The sequence below is a fragment of the Rana temporaria genome, chromosome 1, assembly GCF_905171775.1.
Source record: "Rana temporaria chromosome 1, aRanTem1.1, whole genome shotgun sequence".
NCBI classification, from domain to species: domain Eukaryota; kingdom Metazoa; phylum Chordata; class Amphibia; order Anura; family Ranidae; genus Rana; species Rana temporaria.
The window spans coordinates 630,397,940-630,417,481 of NC_053489.1; the positions used below are offsets into that span (position 1 = coordinate 630,397,940).

At 50.9% G+C, this 19,542-nt stretch overlaps 1 protein-coding gene across 5 annotated transcripts in view; it reads right to left on the bottom strand.

Moving 5' to 3' along the window:
- The window catches only part of KIAA0232 (KIAA0232 ortholog), a 51,894-nt gene extending 33,759 nt beyond the window's left edge, over window positions 1-18,135 (bottom strand). For 4 of the 5 annotated variants that reach the window (XM_040335391.1, XM_040335394.1, XM_040335393.1 and 1 more), the window contains exons 1-2: window positions 17,967-18,135; window positions 2,674-3,152 (exon numbers count right to left, since the gene is read on the bottom strand). In XM_040335391.1, coding sequence (XP_040191325.1) covers window positions 2,674-2,901 — 228 coding nt within the window. In that variant the 5' untranslated portion in view covers window positions 2,902-3,152; window positions 17,967-18,135. Of the gene's footprint in view, window positions 1-2,673; window positions 3,153-8,950; window positions 9,140-17,966 lie in introns of those variants that run through there. The other variant, XM_040335392.1, reaches the window with a different exon arrangement.
- Between the last annotated feature and the right edge of the window lie 1,407 nt (window positions 18,136-19,542).

The following is a 19,542-nucleotide window of genomic DNA, read 5'->3' on the forward strand; positions in this document are numbered from 1 at the left end:
AAAAAGCTGCAAATGGCATAGGCGTTTTTGAGCTGTAAAAAAAACGCAGGACCAGGGCGTTCTGAAGCTCCAGAGTAGAGCTGTAAAAACGCCAGACGTTAAAAAACGCTCAAAAACGTGTGAAAACGCTCAAAAACGCGACCGCAGCATTTTTAAAGCTGCAGCTCACAAAAGAAAAATTTTTTTTTTTTTTTTTACAAAATAAACATGGACAGGCGTTTTTAAGCTGTAAAAAAGGCTAACAACAGTGGCTGTAAAAACTCCAGTGGAAATGAAGCCTTAAAGTATTGCCTTGGGGAGACTCAGACTAGAATACTGCAATCACTGAGCAGCAAATTATATCACCTGTGATGTATTTCAGTTATCTTGCAAACCTGGACTGTTGGTGGGTCCTGAGGACAGGGGTTGAGAACCAATGGTCTAGATCAGGGATATGCAATTAGCTGACCTCCAACTTTTGCAAAACTCCAAGTCCAAGTTAGATGGAAGAACCGCAAGGAGATCTTGTGCACGTACTACACCTTACAGATAGACCTTTATATTATGCTTCCTTTCATAAAGACATGAAACTGGAAAAGTTAGCCGGTTGGAGTGCTGCCTATTATTTAGAGCGATAAATAATCTCCTCCAGCCACCTGCTCAAGATGAAAAATAGCAAAGCTTTTGTTTGCTGAAATGTAATCCTTATTGTAGCTTTGTTATGACAGTTGAGACTTAGCACAGAGTTCAGCCTCTATAGGTATCTTCTGGCCTGACGCTTCTGCTCTAAAGCAAAAAAAAGTACAAATAATTGAAACTTTAGCCAAGAAATACTAGGACCAGGGGCGATCGTTTGCAGGTAATTGCTCCATGAGCATTTATATACGAGCCACTGCGTTTAGCTGCAGGAGCCATCAGACATCCATGTCTTTCAAAAGGGGCTTCTATCCGCAGCCGATTGCTGGGAACCCCTGTATGTAAATGCCAACAGCCCCATTCACAAAAAAAAATTATATTCACCTAGGTAGATGTAGCATCACCCTGCTGGGTCTAATGAAAACTGATCGATCAAAGACCATAGATCAGTCGGTTCTCACCCTCTAGTGCTGGGCTGTGGAGGGGGTGGGAGCAGCTGGCTCAGTCTCCCAAAGGCTTGCTGAGAAGCTGAGCAAGCTGTGTCGATCAGGGTATCTGGGTGGATCCCGATTGTAAAGCCGGGACCGATTCAGAGCGGCATCAGCCCACTGTCCGCTGACAAGGGCTCACAGGAGTGCAGAATGAACTGCACTGCTATGATCCATAGAAGTAGGGCCAAAGCTCTACCTTTAACCACTTAAGGACCCCTTCACGCCGATATACGTCGGCAGAATGGCACGGCTGGGCACAATCACGTACCTGTACGTGTCTCTTTAAGCCCAGCCGTGGGGTTGCGAATGCGCCGCGGGCGGCGCGCTCACGACCCGGTCCGAAGCTCCGTGGCGGTGCCTGCAGGACTCGATCGCCGCCGGAGTCCCACGATCGTCACCGGAGCTGAAGAACGGGGAGAGGTGTGTGTGTGTGTGTAAACACACCTTCCCTGTTCTTTGTTGTGGCAATGTCATTGATCGTCTGTTCCCTGATATAGGGAAAGACGATCCAACGTCACACGTCCAGCCCCGCCCCCCTACAGTTAGAAACACGTATGAGGTCACACTTAACCCCTACAGCGCCCTCTAGTGGTTAACTCCTAAAACTGCAATTGTTATTTTCACAGTAAACAATGCATTTTTATAGCACTTTTTGCTGTGAAAATAACAATGGTCCCAAAAATGTGTCCAAATTTTCCAATGTGTCCGCCATAATGTCGCTGATCGCCGCCATTAGTAGTATAAAAAAAAAAAAATGATAAAAATGCAATAAAACTATCCCTTATTTTGTAAACGCTTTTGGGGGATATTTATTATAGCAAAAAGTACAAAATATTGATTTTTTTTCAAAATTGTCGCTCTATTTTTGTTTATAGTGCAAAAAATAAAAAACAGCACAGGTGATCAAATACCACCAAAAAAACGCTCTATTTGTGGGGAACAAAGGACATCAATTTTGTTTGGGAGCCACGTCGCACAAAAGCAACGCAGTGCCGAATCGCAAAAAGGGGCAAGGTCCTTAACCTGCATAATGGTCCGGGTCTTAAGTGGTTAAGGAGCATGCTCCAAGGCTGTCCTGTTTCTATTTTGCAAGGCACTGACCTGGAACCATTGAGTCAGGGAAGGCAAGGTCTTGCACATTTCTCATTCCAGGTAAGTGAATTGCTCAATAATAAACATAGCAACAAAACAAAAACAAAACAATTGCTCAATGAACAAGCAGCATATAGCAGAATTGACAACACAAAAATGTTGGCTTTTAGCAGCAATTTTTAAAGCACACTAGTAATTTGGCTTTTGACTCAATGTAAACCTGTAATGACAGTAATGACTAGTTTTATGGTTTCTATGACCATTCTTTACTGTTCTTCCTAAGTGAGTCATTGACCCAAAATGGCATGCAGCCGACAAAGTGAGAATTTCTAATATTCAACAAACCTCATAAAATAAAGTCGCATTATTTTAATCACAATTTTACATGCCATTTGATGGCAGCCGTGTATTATATTCCTAGGTCTTAAAGGTGTCTTCAGAAAAGTAATAATAAAAAAAAAAGTCATCTTCATACCTGTTCCTGAAGGTCGTAGTCATAGCTATCATGCAGCAGAAGACTTAAAACATATCTTGTGTAAATCATGGCATCAATACCACATTTCTCCAGCTCTTGTCCCAGCCAGGTCTGGACTGGGTCTAAAGCACGAAGCATCGACATTTCAAAGACAGAAACAGGGCCAGGAAACGAGCCTAAGGTGCCTTCAGATGGTAAACCATCCACAACTGTACAGATAGGGCGCATGAATCTAGGTGGTTGGCATTCCTAGTACATGAAGCATTTTTGGTAGGATGTTGTTTTAGAAGGTGGAAGAGATCTTCATTCTAGGAATCTGGTGAAATGCTTCAATTCCAGGAAGATCAGTTATCATTGCTGACATTTAGTCTCTTTATTCCTCAGGCATTACTGAAAAAATACATCTTATTGGGGCACACACTGAGATGTGTTTTCCATAGAATTTCACATTGACACAAGGATTACCTCTATGGCAGAACCTAAAGGAGGAAAAAAAAAAAAAAAGAAGGATTATAGCGAAGTTAGCGATTTCTGTATGCTCAAAACAAATACATAAATATCAGGTCCTTTTAATATAAAACACCACACTGGAATATTCTTTTACAGCAGGGTTTGACAAATTTGCTTAGAATCTAGGAGCCAGAAAACGCACCCCGTCCCGACGAGCTTGCGCGTAGAAGCGAACACATACGTGAGCAGCGCCCGTATATGTAAACGGTGTTTAAACCACACGTGAGGCATCGCCGCGATTGGTAGAGCAAGAGCAATAATTCTAGCCCTAGACCTCCTCTGTAACTCAAAGCATGCAATCTGTAGATTTTTTTTTAAACGTCGCCTATGAAGATTTTAAAGGGTAAAAGTTTGTCGGCATTCCACGAGCGGACGCAATTTTGAAGCGTGACATGTTGGGTATGAATTTACTTGGCGAAACATCATATTTCATAATATTTAAAAAAATGGGGATAACTTTACTGTGGTCTTATTTTTTAATTAAAAAAAAAGTGTAATTTTTTTCCCAAAAAAGTGCGATTGTAAGACCGCTGCGCAAATACGGCATGACAAAGTATTGCAACGATCGCCATTTTATTTTCTAGGGTGTTAGGATAAAAAATATATATAATGTTTGGGGGGTTCTAATCAGAGGGAATATCTTTGATGGCAGTGAAAATAGTGAAAAATGACATTAGAATTGCTGTTTAACTTGTAATACCAACGGCCACCACCAGATGGAGCCAGCTCACACAAGAGCTGGGGACTTTACAAAATACAAATTTTTTTTTTTGGCCCACCTTCCAAGCCAAGTCGCCAGGAGGCCATTTCTAGTCGCCATGGCGACCGGGATTTGTCGAGCCCTGTTTTACGGTGTTAAATTACAGCTGTTTCCTGTGCGTTCTACATCCAAAAAAATTAATAAAAGACAGTTTTTAGCACTCACGACCACATGCAAGTCTAAATCGTTCCTCTTGTATGCCATAAAAATATGCAACTACCACTTTCACTATAGTGCTGAAAAATTCAGAACTTCCCTGCCACTTCACAGTATAGCTGGCCATAAACTTACACATTTCTCCAGCCACACTTAATAGCACAGAAAGACAAATCTACTACTGCGACTATATAACCAAACAGGGCTTTAAATCTGATTGGAAGCAGGCGATGTAGATCAGCCGACAATTTTCCGGTCAAAGGATGTCAGGCAGAGTGGTGCAGACAGGGCCATTCACTGTTCGACTCTCAGGGACCAGCCAACGTTTGCTTAATGTATGGCCAGCTGAAGATCTCGGGGCATACAGCCCGCTTGTTTCTGCACTTTATCAAACTGCCATGTACACTGATCCAAATATGGAACCTTAAAGGGGTCGTAAACCCTGTTTTCTCACCTTAATACAGCCTATGCATGGTCCAGCAGATGCTGCCAGAAATTCAGAGCCCCTTGCCGGAATGGGGACTCCCACATGCATGCACGGAAGTGACAACATTGCAGCTCTGGCATTGTGAGTGGCATGCACGCGAGAGTCCCCTTTTCCCACAGAGCTTACTTTGGCAATTCCATAACTGGTAATTCAGGTGATCAGCGACTTTTAGTGTGGCCAGCAATCTGGTGCTAACAGACACTGGCTTGGAGGGAAACACTGATGTCGCTAGTGACACTAATACAGTGATCAATGATAATACTTTACTAATGACACTGGCTGGCATGGGGTTGTGCCCCTAACAAGTGTAACGTGTGCTGCCTTTACTCACAGATCTGGCTGCTTTTTCTCCCTGAAGCCCAGGTTCACACTGGGCTGCTAGAACGAATCCGTGCAAATTCAGCTGAACTCCCACAATTCCACTTCCGCTTGTCCTGATTTGGGCTGCTATTACAAAGACATCTGTGCAGATGTCAATGTAAATCGCGGCCCAAAATTGCAAAAAGTAGTACAGAAACTACGGTTTGAAATCGGTGCCGCGCCGTCCGGTTAGGACGGTGCCATTGCCGGCAAATGCCGCCGATTTGACATGTCAAATGGTACCAATGTGAACCAGGGCGAAGTCAGATTTGATTTCGATAAGAAACTGCCAGATTACTGTGTGCATTTGTAAACACAGAACTCTGTGCTGTGATTAGCCACAGTCGATCAGGTTTCAACCAAAATCATTGGCTGAAATCTGCTGACATACTCGTGCCATGCCCAATCACAGCACAAGTCAGCAGAGGGCACGTGCTTGCAAACTCCAAACCCAGAAGAAAGGCCATGACGCATAAGTATGTGGTCTAGCCCAGCTGTGCCTCCCCTCTGCAGTAGATTTACTGTGGGTGGGCAGCAAGTGATTAAGCTTTATACCTTTATTTTTACCGAATGATCCTGCCATTAACACTTCTCGGTCTGTGGGTGACCATACTCATCCTTTATGGTGGAACAGCACTGTGACCCTAGGACAGGTCTATAGACAAGAGAGATTGTTGAGGTTTACATATACTTTAAAGTGGTATTTAGGCCTGGTTCACACTGGTATGATTTGAGATGCGATTTGAGATGTCATATCGCATCTCAAATCGGCAGCATTTGGCGGCAATGGAACTGTCCTAATTGGTGCGACGCCGCATCTGCGGCACTGCACCGATTTCAAAAAGTAGTTGTACTACTTTTTTGCGATTTCGGGCCGCGATTTACATTGACAATAGCAAGCCGCTTGCTATGGGAGCACTGGTGCACGCTTGCAATCTCTGCTTTACCCATCCATAAGATACAGAGCTGCGGTTTGGTCCCAGTTCCCACTCTGTCCTGATGACATGACTGGCTCCCTCTGTTATCACAGTCAATAAGGAGAGGGAGTCCCAGGACAGCCAAGAAGGCACACAGAAGGTTCTTTACCTTTCTACAAAAAACGCAAGGTAAAAAACCTTCAGCCACTACAACCACTTTAAAGTGGTTGTAAAGGCAGAAGTGTGTGTGTGTAAAAAAAAAAAATTATATATATATATATATATATACACATATTTCTCTATCTCTTAAAGTGGTTGCATGCCCAAAGAAAGACAAAAAAAAACAACCTGTAAGGCAAAAGGCATAATGAACTAGTATGCACCACATACTAGCTCCTTATGATATACTTACCTTAAAACGAAGTGCCGGCATCACCTCCCGGTCACTGCTGAGGGAGCCGACATGTTCCCTCTGCGTTTCTTCCAGGTTCATGGCTCCGATCACTCAGTGTCAGAGCCGCAAACCCAGGAGTCCTCTTTCAGCAGCATCCACTGGAACTTCAGAACGCATGTGCATGCAAAGTGAATATCTCCTAAATCCTACAGGTTTAGGAGATATTCATTTTACCTAGCGGTAAAGGCTTACTTGTTAGGTAAAAATGTGAAATTGGGGTATACAACCGCTTTAATGCATTCTATGCATTGATAAAAAAAAAAAAAAAAAAAACACCTGTGTGCAGCAGCCCTCTTAATACTTAACCGAGTCCCATCTCTCCGGGAGTTGTGGCTTGGCTGCCCCCATAACAAGCTGCTTGCTGTGGGGGCACTCAATAGGAGGAAGGGCCCAGGAGCACCGAGAAGAGGAGGATCTGGGCTGCCCTGTGCAAAACCACTACACAGAGCAGGCATGTATAAACATTTTGTTTTCCCTTAAAGGGTCACTAAAGGAAAACATTTTTTTTAGCTGAAATGACCGTTTACAGGGTATAGAGACATAATAGTTAACCGATTCCTTTTAAAATGATTAAAAATAGATAAAAAACAATCATATAATGTGCCTGCAGTTTAGTTTCGTTTTTGCATGTTGTTTGCTGGTTCTCTGATGTACAGAGAGCCAATAGAGGGCAGTCAGCCAATAGAGAGCAGTGATACTTTGTCTAAAACTCCTCAGCCCCAATCCAGTTTTGTTTTACACACAGTAATCACACCTCCTTGTTTAGTCACCACCGTGAGAAATCTCTCAGTGCTGTGGTGATCAGGAAACAGACAACCAGGAAGTGTGCAGAACAGAGAGGAATTACAGCAACATCAAAGTAAAAACAAACAATGAGGACATGAAACCAGGACTGCAGTAAGGTAAAGGAAGCTATTTAGCAAAAAAAAAAAAAAAAAAAAAATTCCTTTAGTGACCCTTTAAAAACAAGAGACTTTTTAGTATCACTAAAAAAAAGTTACACACACACACGAAAGGTCCCCAAACATTCTATAAACATGTAGCCACCACCTACATCCCACCCCAGTACAAACAATATTCACAGTCAGCCCCTGCTGTGCCTCTTTCCCAGTGGTCCATGATCAGCATCCCAACACAAAGAAAACTAAAAAGCTACTCTGCACAAGAGCTCCATAACATGGAGGGGGGGTATTCCAAACGCATAATTAGTGTTGCAATAAATAGATGCAGCACATTTTCTGTAAGAGTGCATTGACATTCAAAACAAATCTCTGGCATATTGGAGAGCATTAAAGCTTTGACTCACTTTCACAAGCTCACTCACAAAAGACAACCGAGTCATTATGTGTGTAATAATAGCTAGCACAGATAAGCTACATACGGATCCCTTTAAAGCCAATCTATATAAAAAAAATAAAAAAAAATAAGTTCCTATTCTGCCAATACAAGCACACATTTAACACTAAATAAATATTTTTAAATATACATACTCTACAACATTGAATGACAACTGTATTCACTGCTGCTCATGAGTGACCTCTAGTCTGTGCCGCAGGACAAATCCATTTATAATCCAATTAAAAAATTACAGCGCTAAAGAAAGGACAGCTACTGAAGGACCGACGGCTTTGCTCTGACAACAGAATTTTTTTTTTTAATGAATGAAATACTAGAAGTTAAAATTTCCAGCGTTTGTTCTACCTTACAAAATATTGACAGATGCCAATTATTACACCATGGGAGAACGGATGAAAAAACAAACAAAAAAGCAAAATGTTCAGACTGGTAATTATATCATTTTAAAAAAGAGAATTACCTTTGGTGAAACCCCAGGTACTTCAATTATTGGATAATGCATCATTCAAAATCTGATTTGTCGGGGGTTTGCAGGCGGTGCTGCATGCTACTGCCGTCTCCTGGAGAAGTATCATGGCAACCGCTGAAACAAGGAAACGGCAGCTGGCAAATGAGGTACCACAGCACCCCATGTACAAGGACCCTTGAAACAAATCAAAATCACATCCAATGACCTTTCCACAATTACACTATAGAAAAAAGGAAGGTACAGGCTTGGGGGTTATGCAAAGTACCGATTCTCACGACTTCCAGACAAAGAAAATCCTTACTACTGCAATAATGGTGCAATCATTGAAAGACAAGCCAGTTTGTAACAATCAAGAGGAAAAATAATAAATAATAATAATAAAAAAAGAAAAAAGAACTGGCTCATTGCTATTTGCAGTATTGTAAATGTATCTATTTAAAGAAAATAAAAAATTACAATAAAGATTTTCAGTTCTCGCCTGTCGACGTCTCACTGCTGACTGATATCAATTCTTTTTTTTTATAAGTTTTAATCCACATATCAAACACACAAAAATAGCTGCCAAGAATGAAGTGATTACACTGGTCACACTGTTTATCATGTTAAAAACAGAAGCTCCATCCTCCAAATCCCCAAGGAGCTCATAAACAAGCTTATACAAGCGGTCACAACTGACACCCAGGGAGCACATCCCTTGACAACATGGGCTAAGATAGCAGACGATGGAAAGGCTTCCCTTCCAATATGATTATTGCTTCAGGTGACATCACATCTAATCATAAATAAAAGAACAGAGTATTGCAGGTACCTGACTTGAGCATCCTCCTTCATTAGTGGTAATATGAAGAGTAGCAGTGGGTGATCCTGAGCAGGCAGCCCCCTTCCTGCACCTCCTTCCCCACTCTACAGAAGCTCACCTCACATGAACTCAGCATGGCAGAATAGAGCGAGGGAAGGAAAAAAACACAAGATGTCTGATCGAAATGCAGCCCCTCCTCCAGTACACCATGGGCGGGCGGGGGAGCTGATTTCAAGCTAATGATGACCTGCAGGAGGGGGAGGGGAGATGCTCACAGATGACACTGGGGGAGGGGAGGAGTGTCTCCCTATGATGTGATCAGCTCCTCGTTCACACTGTCAGATTGCATCAGCCCCTCATACTCATGGGGGGGGGGGGGGGGCTTGATTATTGCATGTTACTGTACAGCAGTCCCTTCACCAGCCTCCTTCCTGCTAACTTGTCACAAAAAACATATTTACACGAGAAAAAAAAAAAAAAAAAAAAAAAAAAAAAAAAGGAGGGCAGCTCCATTAACCCTTATACTGGCAGATTCCCAGTCACCATAAAGAATTGGTGCATACTGACAAAGCCAGAAAAGAGCAATGACTAGGGACAGGTTATACCTTTAAAGGTTTTAATTATTCAAAACAAAAACAAAACCTGAAAAATACACACCAGCCAGCAGTTTGAAGTTACATCAGCCAAGCCCATGGATTTACAATTACAAATCTCCTCTTCCATTTAAAGATAAACAGTGAACCTGAATAGGGAACTATTAGTACAAAGGACTACAATGGGGTCAATGAGCAGGTGACCTTGTATATCAAAGTGACTGAAAAATCACCCATTGTATTTAAATTCTATGTTTTAGATCCGTTGCTGAATTAAAGGGAAAGGGATTCTGCAAGATAGTATGCAACGTCTAACGAGCACTTCTTTCTAGGACTTTATTCATGCCTTGTGGAACAACAAGTCCCAGAGGACAAAGGTGAGCAACCTCTGACCACAGGAACATAAAGTAAATCCAGCAATGTGTACATAGAGAAAGGATTATAAACCAATAGACTGTGTGCACAGGAGGACTAAATCTGTGCTTGCTAGTAGTAGTTGATATGGCGGATCACATACAGCACACTATTCTCAGCAAGATGTCTGACAATCACCTAGCGGTGCTCCCAATGTGTACATAGGGGGAAGATTGAACAATTCTCTCAACAAAAACATTCACCAATCATTGCACACCCCCAACAACATGGAGCAATCAGGGCACCAACCAGGGATACACAAGTCTCTTCATTGACAGGTAGGTCTGTCACCACACGTGCCATTCCAGATCAGGGTGCGTTTTCTGTTCACAACTACCTTGGCTTACCTTTCCAATCACAATACAGGACACTTCAGGACTAGGATAGGTTCAATACAAGTAGGAAACAAATGCCTGGTAATGGTCTTGTAGTGACTTACAATATCTGTCCACAGTGAGCAGTCTTAAAACAGTGGTTCAGCCGTTTGGCCAGTTCAGCAGGGACCAGCCAAGACTCAATCCATGTATGGGGAGGCTGAATGGACCAAAGCTGATGCATCAATCACCCTCTGTACAACCAGCCTGTCAGCTTATTTTCAATGTGATTACTGCTGGTGGCTATCATAGCTAGCAGTAATCATTGTGTTCTGCCAGCCAGGAAGACCCCCACACCACCTCCCTCCAGCAGAACACATTAGCGCTGCAGGAAGCGTTTCCGCCATCAACACTGACTTTGTTAATGGGATAATTGAGCAATTTTCTTGCACCAGGTGGAAGGAAAGAAAATCTAATCATCTATGTGCTGCTTAAGGCTGGGTTCACTTCACAATGCCAGCAGGGGTCCGGTGCATTCCTGTTTTCTGTTTCAGGAATGAATCAGGCCCGTATGTTTGCCTGAATTTGGACCAGAAACAGAGCCAAAGAAGCACAGGACCCTTGTGCAATTCGCTCTGCAGCCACCATGGAGGTGTGTGAACCGTCTCCATTGAGAGTCGGTCACAATCTCTCATGCAAATTGGATGAGGTGAAACCCACATCCAATTCACACTAGTGTGAAAGCAGCCTAAAGGTGCATCTGCCTGCTCGGGGGATTCTCTCCGCTGATCCCCACTGAGCAGGCGGATGGCAGGTCTGCAGATCAGACACAGCCCGCTGTTCTCTATGGGGCAGTCTGATGGAAATAGCCTGTCTGTCCATTTCCATCAAACCATCATCTCATCAGCCAGACAGATGGGGAATGGATCCCTCAGACTGTTTTTGACGGACAGGATGGGATGCCGGCGGTCTGCTCAGGAACACCTGAAAAACTGACAGGCTGGACCTGATCGGATCACCCGTGTGAAAGCAGACTTCCACCCAAAAATGTAACTTCCGATGTCACATGTGGCACCTTTCAGGGGGCGAGGAGGGAACAGATACCTGTGTAATACAGGTATTTGCTCCCACTTCTGGGCAAAGATCACCGCAGTGACCTACGCCATGTCCAGCCCCTACTCAGTCGCCCTGCTGTCTTCTGGGAGACAGTTCCCAGAAGACAGCAGGGACCAGTTGGATCGTGCAGCGTGATTCGTGCATGAGCAGTAGGGAACCAGGAAGTGAAGCTGCAAGGCAGCACTCGAGAGCGGAGGTAGAAATCAGCTTTGGGTGCCGACATCGCAGGCGCCCAGGACAGGCAAGTGTCCATATACTAAAAAGTCAGCAGCAGCAGTATTTGTAGCTTATGACTTTTATATATTTTTTTTTCCCCCAGTGGAACTCCGCTTAAAGTTAGTCACAGACATTTAAGTGATGGATATTACCAGTCTAACCAGCAATCTCTTTTACTGAACATTTGTACATAAAACACTCATTTTCCGCAAGTGCCCATGTCAACTCACTAAGCATGTATTCCCGATACCAGCCTGCCCAGTGCACAAGTCTACACACCAAGAGTACATTCCCAATGCCAGTAAAATGCAGCAAGCATGGATTCTTAAAGCTGAACTATGGGAAAAGCAAATATTGCCTAAATATAGAAGTCCTGTGTACGGTTTCTTGAATCTTGGTGTGCTTTGTTTATTTCTTGCAGATCTGTGCAGTAATCCAGTGTGTTTCCTCTGTGCAGTACACATAACACTGTATTTGCAATGGGAGCCAGCACAGAGGTGAGCCCAGCTGTACCCCATAGAATCTTGGCAGGCACAGGGGGCACCAACATAACAAGGCTGCCAGCGTGTCCAGGGAAGCGAGAGAAGAGCAAAGCAAGTGCACATAAGGTCTATTATTAGCATCCATAGCATAAAAATAAAAAAAACACACACACACACACACACATCAAAACAAAATTGACTTTATTATGACCAACACCACACACCAGGACAAACATTTTGAGGCACAGCTAATGCACACCAGGAAAAAAAATCAGTCATTCCATAGAGGCCTGTTTCCATGGAAATGTGCCCCAGTGCCAGGGGTAACGAGCCCTGAGTGTTCACCAACAATCACCAAGTGAAATGCTGAGGTTTGGGCACTTTCATCCCAACGAATGAAGAACATTACAGGCAATCAATAATACACTGACATAACAATCCTACATGTTAAAAAATAAATAGTGGCAGAACAGAAGCATTGTGTGAGGGCAAAAGGGTGCTGGGGATTGTGCCCGTCACTGGGAAGGGTGGGAGGGGGGGGGGGGGGGAGTGCCCGTCACTGGGAAGGGTGGGAGTGCCCGTCACTGGGAAGGGGGGGGGGTAGTGCCCATCACTGGAAAGGGAGGGAGGGGGGGAGTGCCCGTCACTGGAAAGGGAGGGAAGGTTGGGAGGCGAGTGCCCGTCACTGGGAAGGTTGGGAGGGGGGGGGGGGGAGTGCCTGTCACTGGAAAGGTTGGGGGGGGGGGGGGAGTGCCTGTCACTGGAAAGGTTGGGGGGGAGTGCCTGTCACTGGAAAGGTTGGGAGGGGGGGGGGGGGAGTGCCTGTCACTGGAAAGGTTGGGAGGGGGGGGGGGGGAGTGCCTGTCACTGGAAAGGTTGGGAGGGAGGGGGGGGGGGGGGAGTGCCTGTCACTGGAAAGGTTGGGAGGGGGGGGGGGAGTGCCTGTCACTGGAAAGGTTGGGAGGGGGGGGGGAGTGCCTGTCACTGGAAAGGTTGGGAGGGAGGGGGGGGGGGGGGGGGCCTGTCACTGGAAAGGGTGGGGGGGGGGGGGGGGGGGGGAGGGCCCGTCACTGGAAAGGTGGGGGGGGGGGGGGGGGGGGGAGTGCCTGTCACTGGAAAGGTTGGGAGGGAGGGGGGGAGGGAGTGCCTGTCACTGGAAAGGTTGGGAGGGAGGGGGGGGAGTGCCTGTCACTGGAAAGGTTGGGAGGGAGGGGGGGGGAGTGCCTGTCACTGGAAAGGTTGGGAGGGAGGGAGGGGGGGGGGGGAGTGCCTGTCACTGGAAAGGTTGGGAGGGAGAGGGGGGGAATGCCTGTCACTGGAAAGGTTGGGAGGGGGGGGGGAGTGCCTGTCACTGAAAGGTTGGGAGGGGGGGGGAGTGCCTGTCACTGGAAAGGTTGGGAGGGGGGTGGGGAGTGCCTGTCACTGGAAAAGTTGGGAGGTGGGGGGGGGGAGTGCCTGTCACTGGAAAGGTTGGGAGGTAGGGGGGGAGTGCCTGTCACTGGAAAGGTTGGGAGGTAGGGGGGGAGTGCCTGTCACTGGAAAGGGAGGGAGGTAGGGGGGGAGTGCCTGTCACTGGAAAGGGAGGGAGGTAGGGGGGGAGTGCCTGTCACTGGAAAGGGAGGGAGGTAGGGGGGGGGAGTGCCCGTCACTGGAAAGGGAGGGAGGTAGGGGGGGAGTGCCCGTCACTGGAAAGGTTGGGAGGGGGGGAGTGCCTGTCACTGGAAAGGTTGGGAGGGGGGGAGTGCCTGTCACTGGAAAGGTTGGGAGGGGGGGGGGGGGGGGAGTGCCTGTCACTGGAAAGGTTGGGAGGGGGGGGGGGGGGGAGTGCCTGTCACTGGAAAGGTTGGGAGGGAGGGGGGGTGCCTGTCACTGGAAAGGTTGGGAGGGAGGGAGGGGGGTGTGCCTGTCACTGGAAAGGTTGGGAGGGAGGGGGGGGGAGTGCCTGTCACTGGAAAGGTTGGGAGGGGGGGGGAGTGCCTGTCACTGGAAAGGTTGGGAGGGGGGGGGGGAGTGCCTGTCACTGGAAAGGTTGGGAGGGGGGGGGGGGGAGTGCCTGTCACTGGAAAGGTTGGGAGGGAGGGGGGGGGGGGAGTGCCTGTCACTGGAAAGGTTGGGAGGGGGGGGGGGGGGGAGTGCCTGTCACTGGAAAGGTTGGGAGGGGGGGGGGAGTGCCTGTCACTGGAAAGGTTGGGAGGGGGGGGGGGGGGGAGTGCCTGTCACTGGAAAGGTTGGGAGGGAGGGGGGGGGGGAGTGCCTGTCACTGGAAAGGTTGGGAGGGAGGGGGGGGAGTGCCTGTCACTGGAAAGGTTGGGAGGGAGGGGGGGGAGTGCCTGTCACTGGAAAGGTTGGGAGGGAGGGGGGGGGGGGGGGGAGTGCCTGTCACTGGAAAGGTTGGGAGGGAGAGGGGGGGAATGCCTGTCACTGGAAAGGTTGGGAGGGGGGGGAGTGCCTGTCACTGGAAAGGTTGGGAGGGGGGGGGGGGAGGGCCTGTCACTGGAAAGGTTGGGAGGTAGGGGGGAGTGCCTGTCACTGGAAAGGGTGGGAGGGGGGGGGGGGAGTGCCTGTCACTGGAAAAGTTGGGAGGTGGGGGGGGGGAGTGCCTGTCACTGGAAAGGTTGGGAGGTGGGGGGGGGAGTGCCTGTCACTGGAAAGGTTGGGAGGTAGGGGGGGAGTGCCTGTCACTGGAAAGGGAGGGAGGTAGGGGGGGAGTGCCTGTCACTGGAAAGGGAGGGAGGTAGGGGGGGGGAGTGCCCGTCACTGGAAAGGGAGGGAGGTAGGGGGGGGAGTGCCCGTCACTGGAAAGGTTGGGAGGGGGGGAGTGCCTGTCACTGGAAAGGTTGGGAGGGGGGGAGTGCCTGTCACTGGAAAGGTTGGGAGGGGGGGGGGGGGGAGTGCCTGTCACTGGAAAGGTTGGGAGGGGGGGGGGGGAGTGCCTGTCACTGGAAAGGTTGGGAGGGGGGGGGGAGTGCCTGTCACTGGAAAGGTTGGGAGGGAGGGGGGGTGCCTGTCACTGGAAAGGTTGGGAGGGAGGGAGGGGGGTGTGCCTGTCACTGGAAAGGTTGGGAGGGAGGGGGGGGGGGGAGTGCCTGTCACTGGAAAGGTTGGGAGGGGGGGGGAGTGCCTGTCACTGGAAAGGTTGGGAGGGAGGGGGGGTGCCTGTCACTGGAAAGGTTGGGAGGGAGGGGGGGGTGTGCCTGTCACTGGAAAGGTTGGGAGGGAGGGAGGGGGGGTGTGCCTGTCACTGGAAAGGTTGGGAGGGAGGGGGGGGGGGAGTGCCTGTCACTGGAAAGGTTGGGGGGGGGGGGGGGGGGGGAGTGCCTGTCACTGGAAAGGTTGGGAGGGGGGGGGGAGTGCCTGTCACTGGAAAAGTTGGGAGGTAGGGGGGGGGGAGTGCCTGTCACTGGAAAGGGAGGGAGGTAGGGGGGGGGGGAGTGCCTGCCACTGGAAAGGGAGGGAGGTAGGGGGGGGGAGTGCCTGTCACTGGAAAGGGAGGGAGGTAGGGGGGGGAGTGCCCGTCACTGGAAAGGTTGGGGGGGGGGTAGTGCCCGTCACTGGAAAGGTTAGGAGGGGGGGTAGTGCCTGTCACTGGAAAGGTTGGGAGGGGGGGAGTGCCTGTCACTGGAAAGGTTGGGAGGGGGGGAGTGCCTGTCACTGGAAAGGTTGGGAGGGGGGGAGTGCCTGTCACTGGAAAGGTTGGGAGGGGGGGAGTGCCTGTCACTGGAAAGGTTGGGAGGGGGGGAGTGCCTGTCACTGGAAAGGTTGGGAGGGGGGGAGTGCCTGTCACTGGAAAGGTTGGGAGGGGGGGAGTGCCTGTCACTGGAAAGGTTGGGAGGGGGGGGGAGTGCCTGTCACTGGAAAGGTTGGGGGGGGGAGTGCCTGTCACTGGAAAGGTTGGGAGGGGGGGGGAGTGCCTGTCACTGGAAAGGTTGGGAGGGGGGGGGGGGGGAGTGCCTGTCACTGGAAAGGTTGGGAGGGAGGGGGGGGTGCCTGTCACTGGAAAGGTTGGGAGGGAGGGGGGGTGTGCCTGTCACTGGAAAGGTTGGGAGGGAGGGGGGGGAGTGCCTGTCACTGGAAAGGTTGGGAGGGAGGGGGGGAGTGCCTGTCACTGGAAAGGTTGGGAGGGGGGGGGGGGGAGTGCCTGTCACTGGAAAGGTTGGGAGGGAGGGGGGGGGCCTGTCACTGGAAAGGTTGGGAGGGAGGGGGGGGTGTGCCTGTCACTGGAAAGGTTGGGAGGGAGGGAGGGGGGGTGTGCCTGTCACTGGAAAGGTTGGGAGGGAGGGGGGGGGGGGAGTGCCTGTCACTGGAAAGGTTGGGAGGGAGGGAGGGGGGGTGCCTGTCACTGGAAAGGTTGGGAGGGAGGGGGGGGGGGGAGTGCCTGTCACTGGAAAGGTTGGGAGGGGGGGGGGGGGGGGAGTGCCTGTCACTGGAAAAGTTGGGAGGTAGGGGGGGGAGTGCCTGTCACTGGAAAGGGAGGGAGGGAGGGGGGGGGGGAGTGCCTGCCACTGGAAAGGGAGGGAGGTAGGGGGGGGAGTGCCTGTCACTGGAAAGGGAGGGAGGTAGGGGGGGGAGTGCCCGTCACTGGAAAGGTTGGGGGGGGGTAGTGCCCGTCACTGGAAAGGTTAGGAGGGGGGGTAGTGCCTGTCACTGGAAAGGTTAGGAGGGGGGTAGTGCCTGTCACTGGAAAGGTTGGGAGGGGGGGAGTGCCTGTCACTGGAAAGGTTGGGAGGGGGGGGGGGGTGCCTGTCACTGGAAAGGTTGGGGGGGGAGTGCCTGTCACTGGAAAGGTTGGGAGGGGGGGGGGGAGTGCCTGTCACTGGAAAGGTTGGGAGGGGGGGGGGGGAGTGCCTGTCACTGGAAAGGTTGGGAGGGAGGGGGGGGTGCCTGTCACTGGAAAGGTTGGGAGGGAGGGGGGGGTGTGCCTGTCACTGGAAAGGTTGGGAGGGAGGGGGGGTGCCTGTCACTGGAAAGGTTGGGAGGGGGGGGGGGGAGTGCCTGTCACTGGGAAGGTTGGGAGGGAGGGGAGGGGGGGGGGAGTGCCTGTCACTGGGAAGGTTGGGAGGGAGGGGAGGGGGGGGGGGAGTGCCTGTCACTGGGAAGGTTGGGGGGCGGGGTGCCTGTCACTGGAAAGCCTGGGGGGGGGGGGGGGGGGAGTGCCTGTCACCGGGAAGGTTGGGGGGCGGGGGGGGAGTGCCTGTCACTGGAAAGGTTGGGGGGGGAGTGCCTGTCACTGGGAAGGTTGGGGGGCGGGGTGCCTGTCACTGGAAAGCCTGGGGGGGGGGGGGGGAGTGCCTGTCACTGGGAAGGGAGGGGGGGGGGGGGGCCTGTCACTGGAAAGCCTGGGGGGGGGGGGGGGGAGTGCCTGTCACTGGAAAGCCTGGGGGGGGGGGGGGGGAGTGCCTGTCACTGGGAAGGTTGGGGGGCGGGGTGCCTGTCACTGGAAAGCCTGGGGGGGGGGGGGGGAGGGCCTGTCACTGGGAAGGGTGGGGGGCGGGGTGCCTGTCACTGGAAAGCCTGGGGGGGGGGGGGAGTGCCTGTCACTGGGAAGGTTGGGGGGCGGGGTGCCTGTCACTGGAAAGCCTGGGGGGGGGGGTGCCTGTCACCGGGAAGGTTGGGGGGCGGGGTGCCTATCTCCGAGAATGTTGGGGGGGGGGGGTGCAGGGCGCCGGGGACAGAGGAGGTAATCCCCGCACACAGCGGATGACGCCATGGTCGGGGCCCGGTCAGTGACGCCGTGAGACGAGGCCGGGAGGAGATGGCGGTATAGGAAGGTCACACAGCTCACCGGGCCGGAGTGAGGACAATGGGAGGAGAGGACACACATAGGCCGGTGTAGGGGAAGCCATGTTGGAAAGGACGGGGAACCGGCTCGTACATAGCGGATACGCCTTACCTGCCAGCAAAGGGCGGTGGAGTGTCGGCGGCAGCGGTAACACCGAATGACCGGCGACGGGAAGAGGAGGGAAGAAGCTCTGCCCCGGCCTCCCCCGGTACGGTTCCCTCCAGTCTCTACTGCAGCCCGCTCCGGGAGTGACGGAGAACGGCTCCTCCACGGACACGCCCACCTTCGGCCCCTGACGTCACGCGATAGCGGCGTCTCCGGCCCGGCTGGCGGTTAGCGCGCACGCGCGGGACTGTGGGGGTGGGGAAGGAGGCGGGAACTATCGGCAAAGGCGGTTGGAGGACGCGGGAGGATGGGCTTTCCTCGCGCTGCCTGACCGTCTCTGCCCGGAGGAGCCGCCATGGCGGGAAGAAGAGCAGCCCGGGCCCCGCAGTGTACTCCATACAGAGGGATGATAATGGCGAACATTGTTTTTAGTCCTGCTGAGGGTCACGTGTTCAGCTTCCTACACAGAGTAGATATATAGGAGATGGAGGACAGGGAGATAAAATAAGCGAGTGTTATAACCCCCTGTCAGTTTTTTTTCTTTTACTATCTGTGTACCATTCGGGGAGATTTCTCTTCACTTCCTCTCCCAAACAGGAAGTGAGAGGAAATCCCAGGGTGTCACCAGAACTAGTGTCCCCATTGGAAGATTTATTTTCTGTTCCTGTTCTGCTGATATCACGCAATTTGCCATTCACTTTCAATGGTAAACAGGACACATAGAGGAATGCACCCATACAGATGCTTGGTGGTGTATTTTGCATCCAGTGCAGGAAACCTCCTTACAGAACGGGTTCCACCTCCACCAGCTTTCATCCAACTAAAAGGTTTAGAACAGGGGTCTTCAAACTACGGCCCTCCAGTTGTTCAGGAACTACAATTCCCATCATGCCTAGTCATGTCTGTGAATGATTGTGTGTTGCAAAGCCTCATGGGATGTGTAGTTCTACAACAGCTGGAGGGCCGTAGTTTGAGGATCCCTGGTTTAGAAGGTATTTGAAAAGAATAGCGGCACCGATGTCTACGGCGCATGCGCCATAGACATCGGCCGCAGACGCATTGAGCGTGCCGCTACTAACGGCATCATGCCGTTAGTGGCGGTTCCCACGCGCATGTGTGGGAGTGACGTCATCGCTCCTCCGGCCAGTCACACCACTGGAGCACATGTCCCCCATATATGCAGCCATGTCCCCTATATATGCAGCCATGTCCCCCACAGATGCAGCCATGTCCCCCACATATGCAGCCATGTCCACCCACATATGCAGCCATGTCCCACCACATATGCAGCCATGTCCCCCCACATTTGCAGCCATGTCCCCCCACATTTGCAGCCATGTCCCCCCACATTTGCAGCCATGTCCCCCCACATTTGCAGCCATGTCTCCCACATTTGCAGCCATGTCCGCCACAGATGCAGCCATGTCCCCCCACATATGCAGCCATGTCCCCCACATATGCAGCCATGTCCCACCACATATGCAGCCATGTCCCCCCACATTTGCAGCCATGTCTCCCCATATGCAGCCATGTCTCCCCATATCCAGCCATGTCCCCCCACATTTGCAGCCATGTCTCCCAC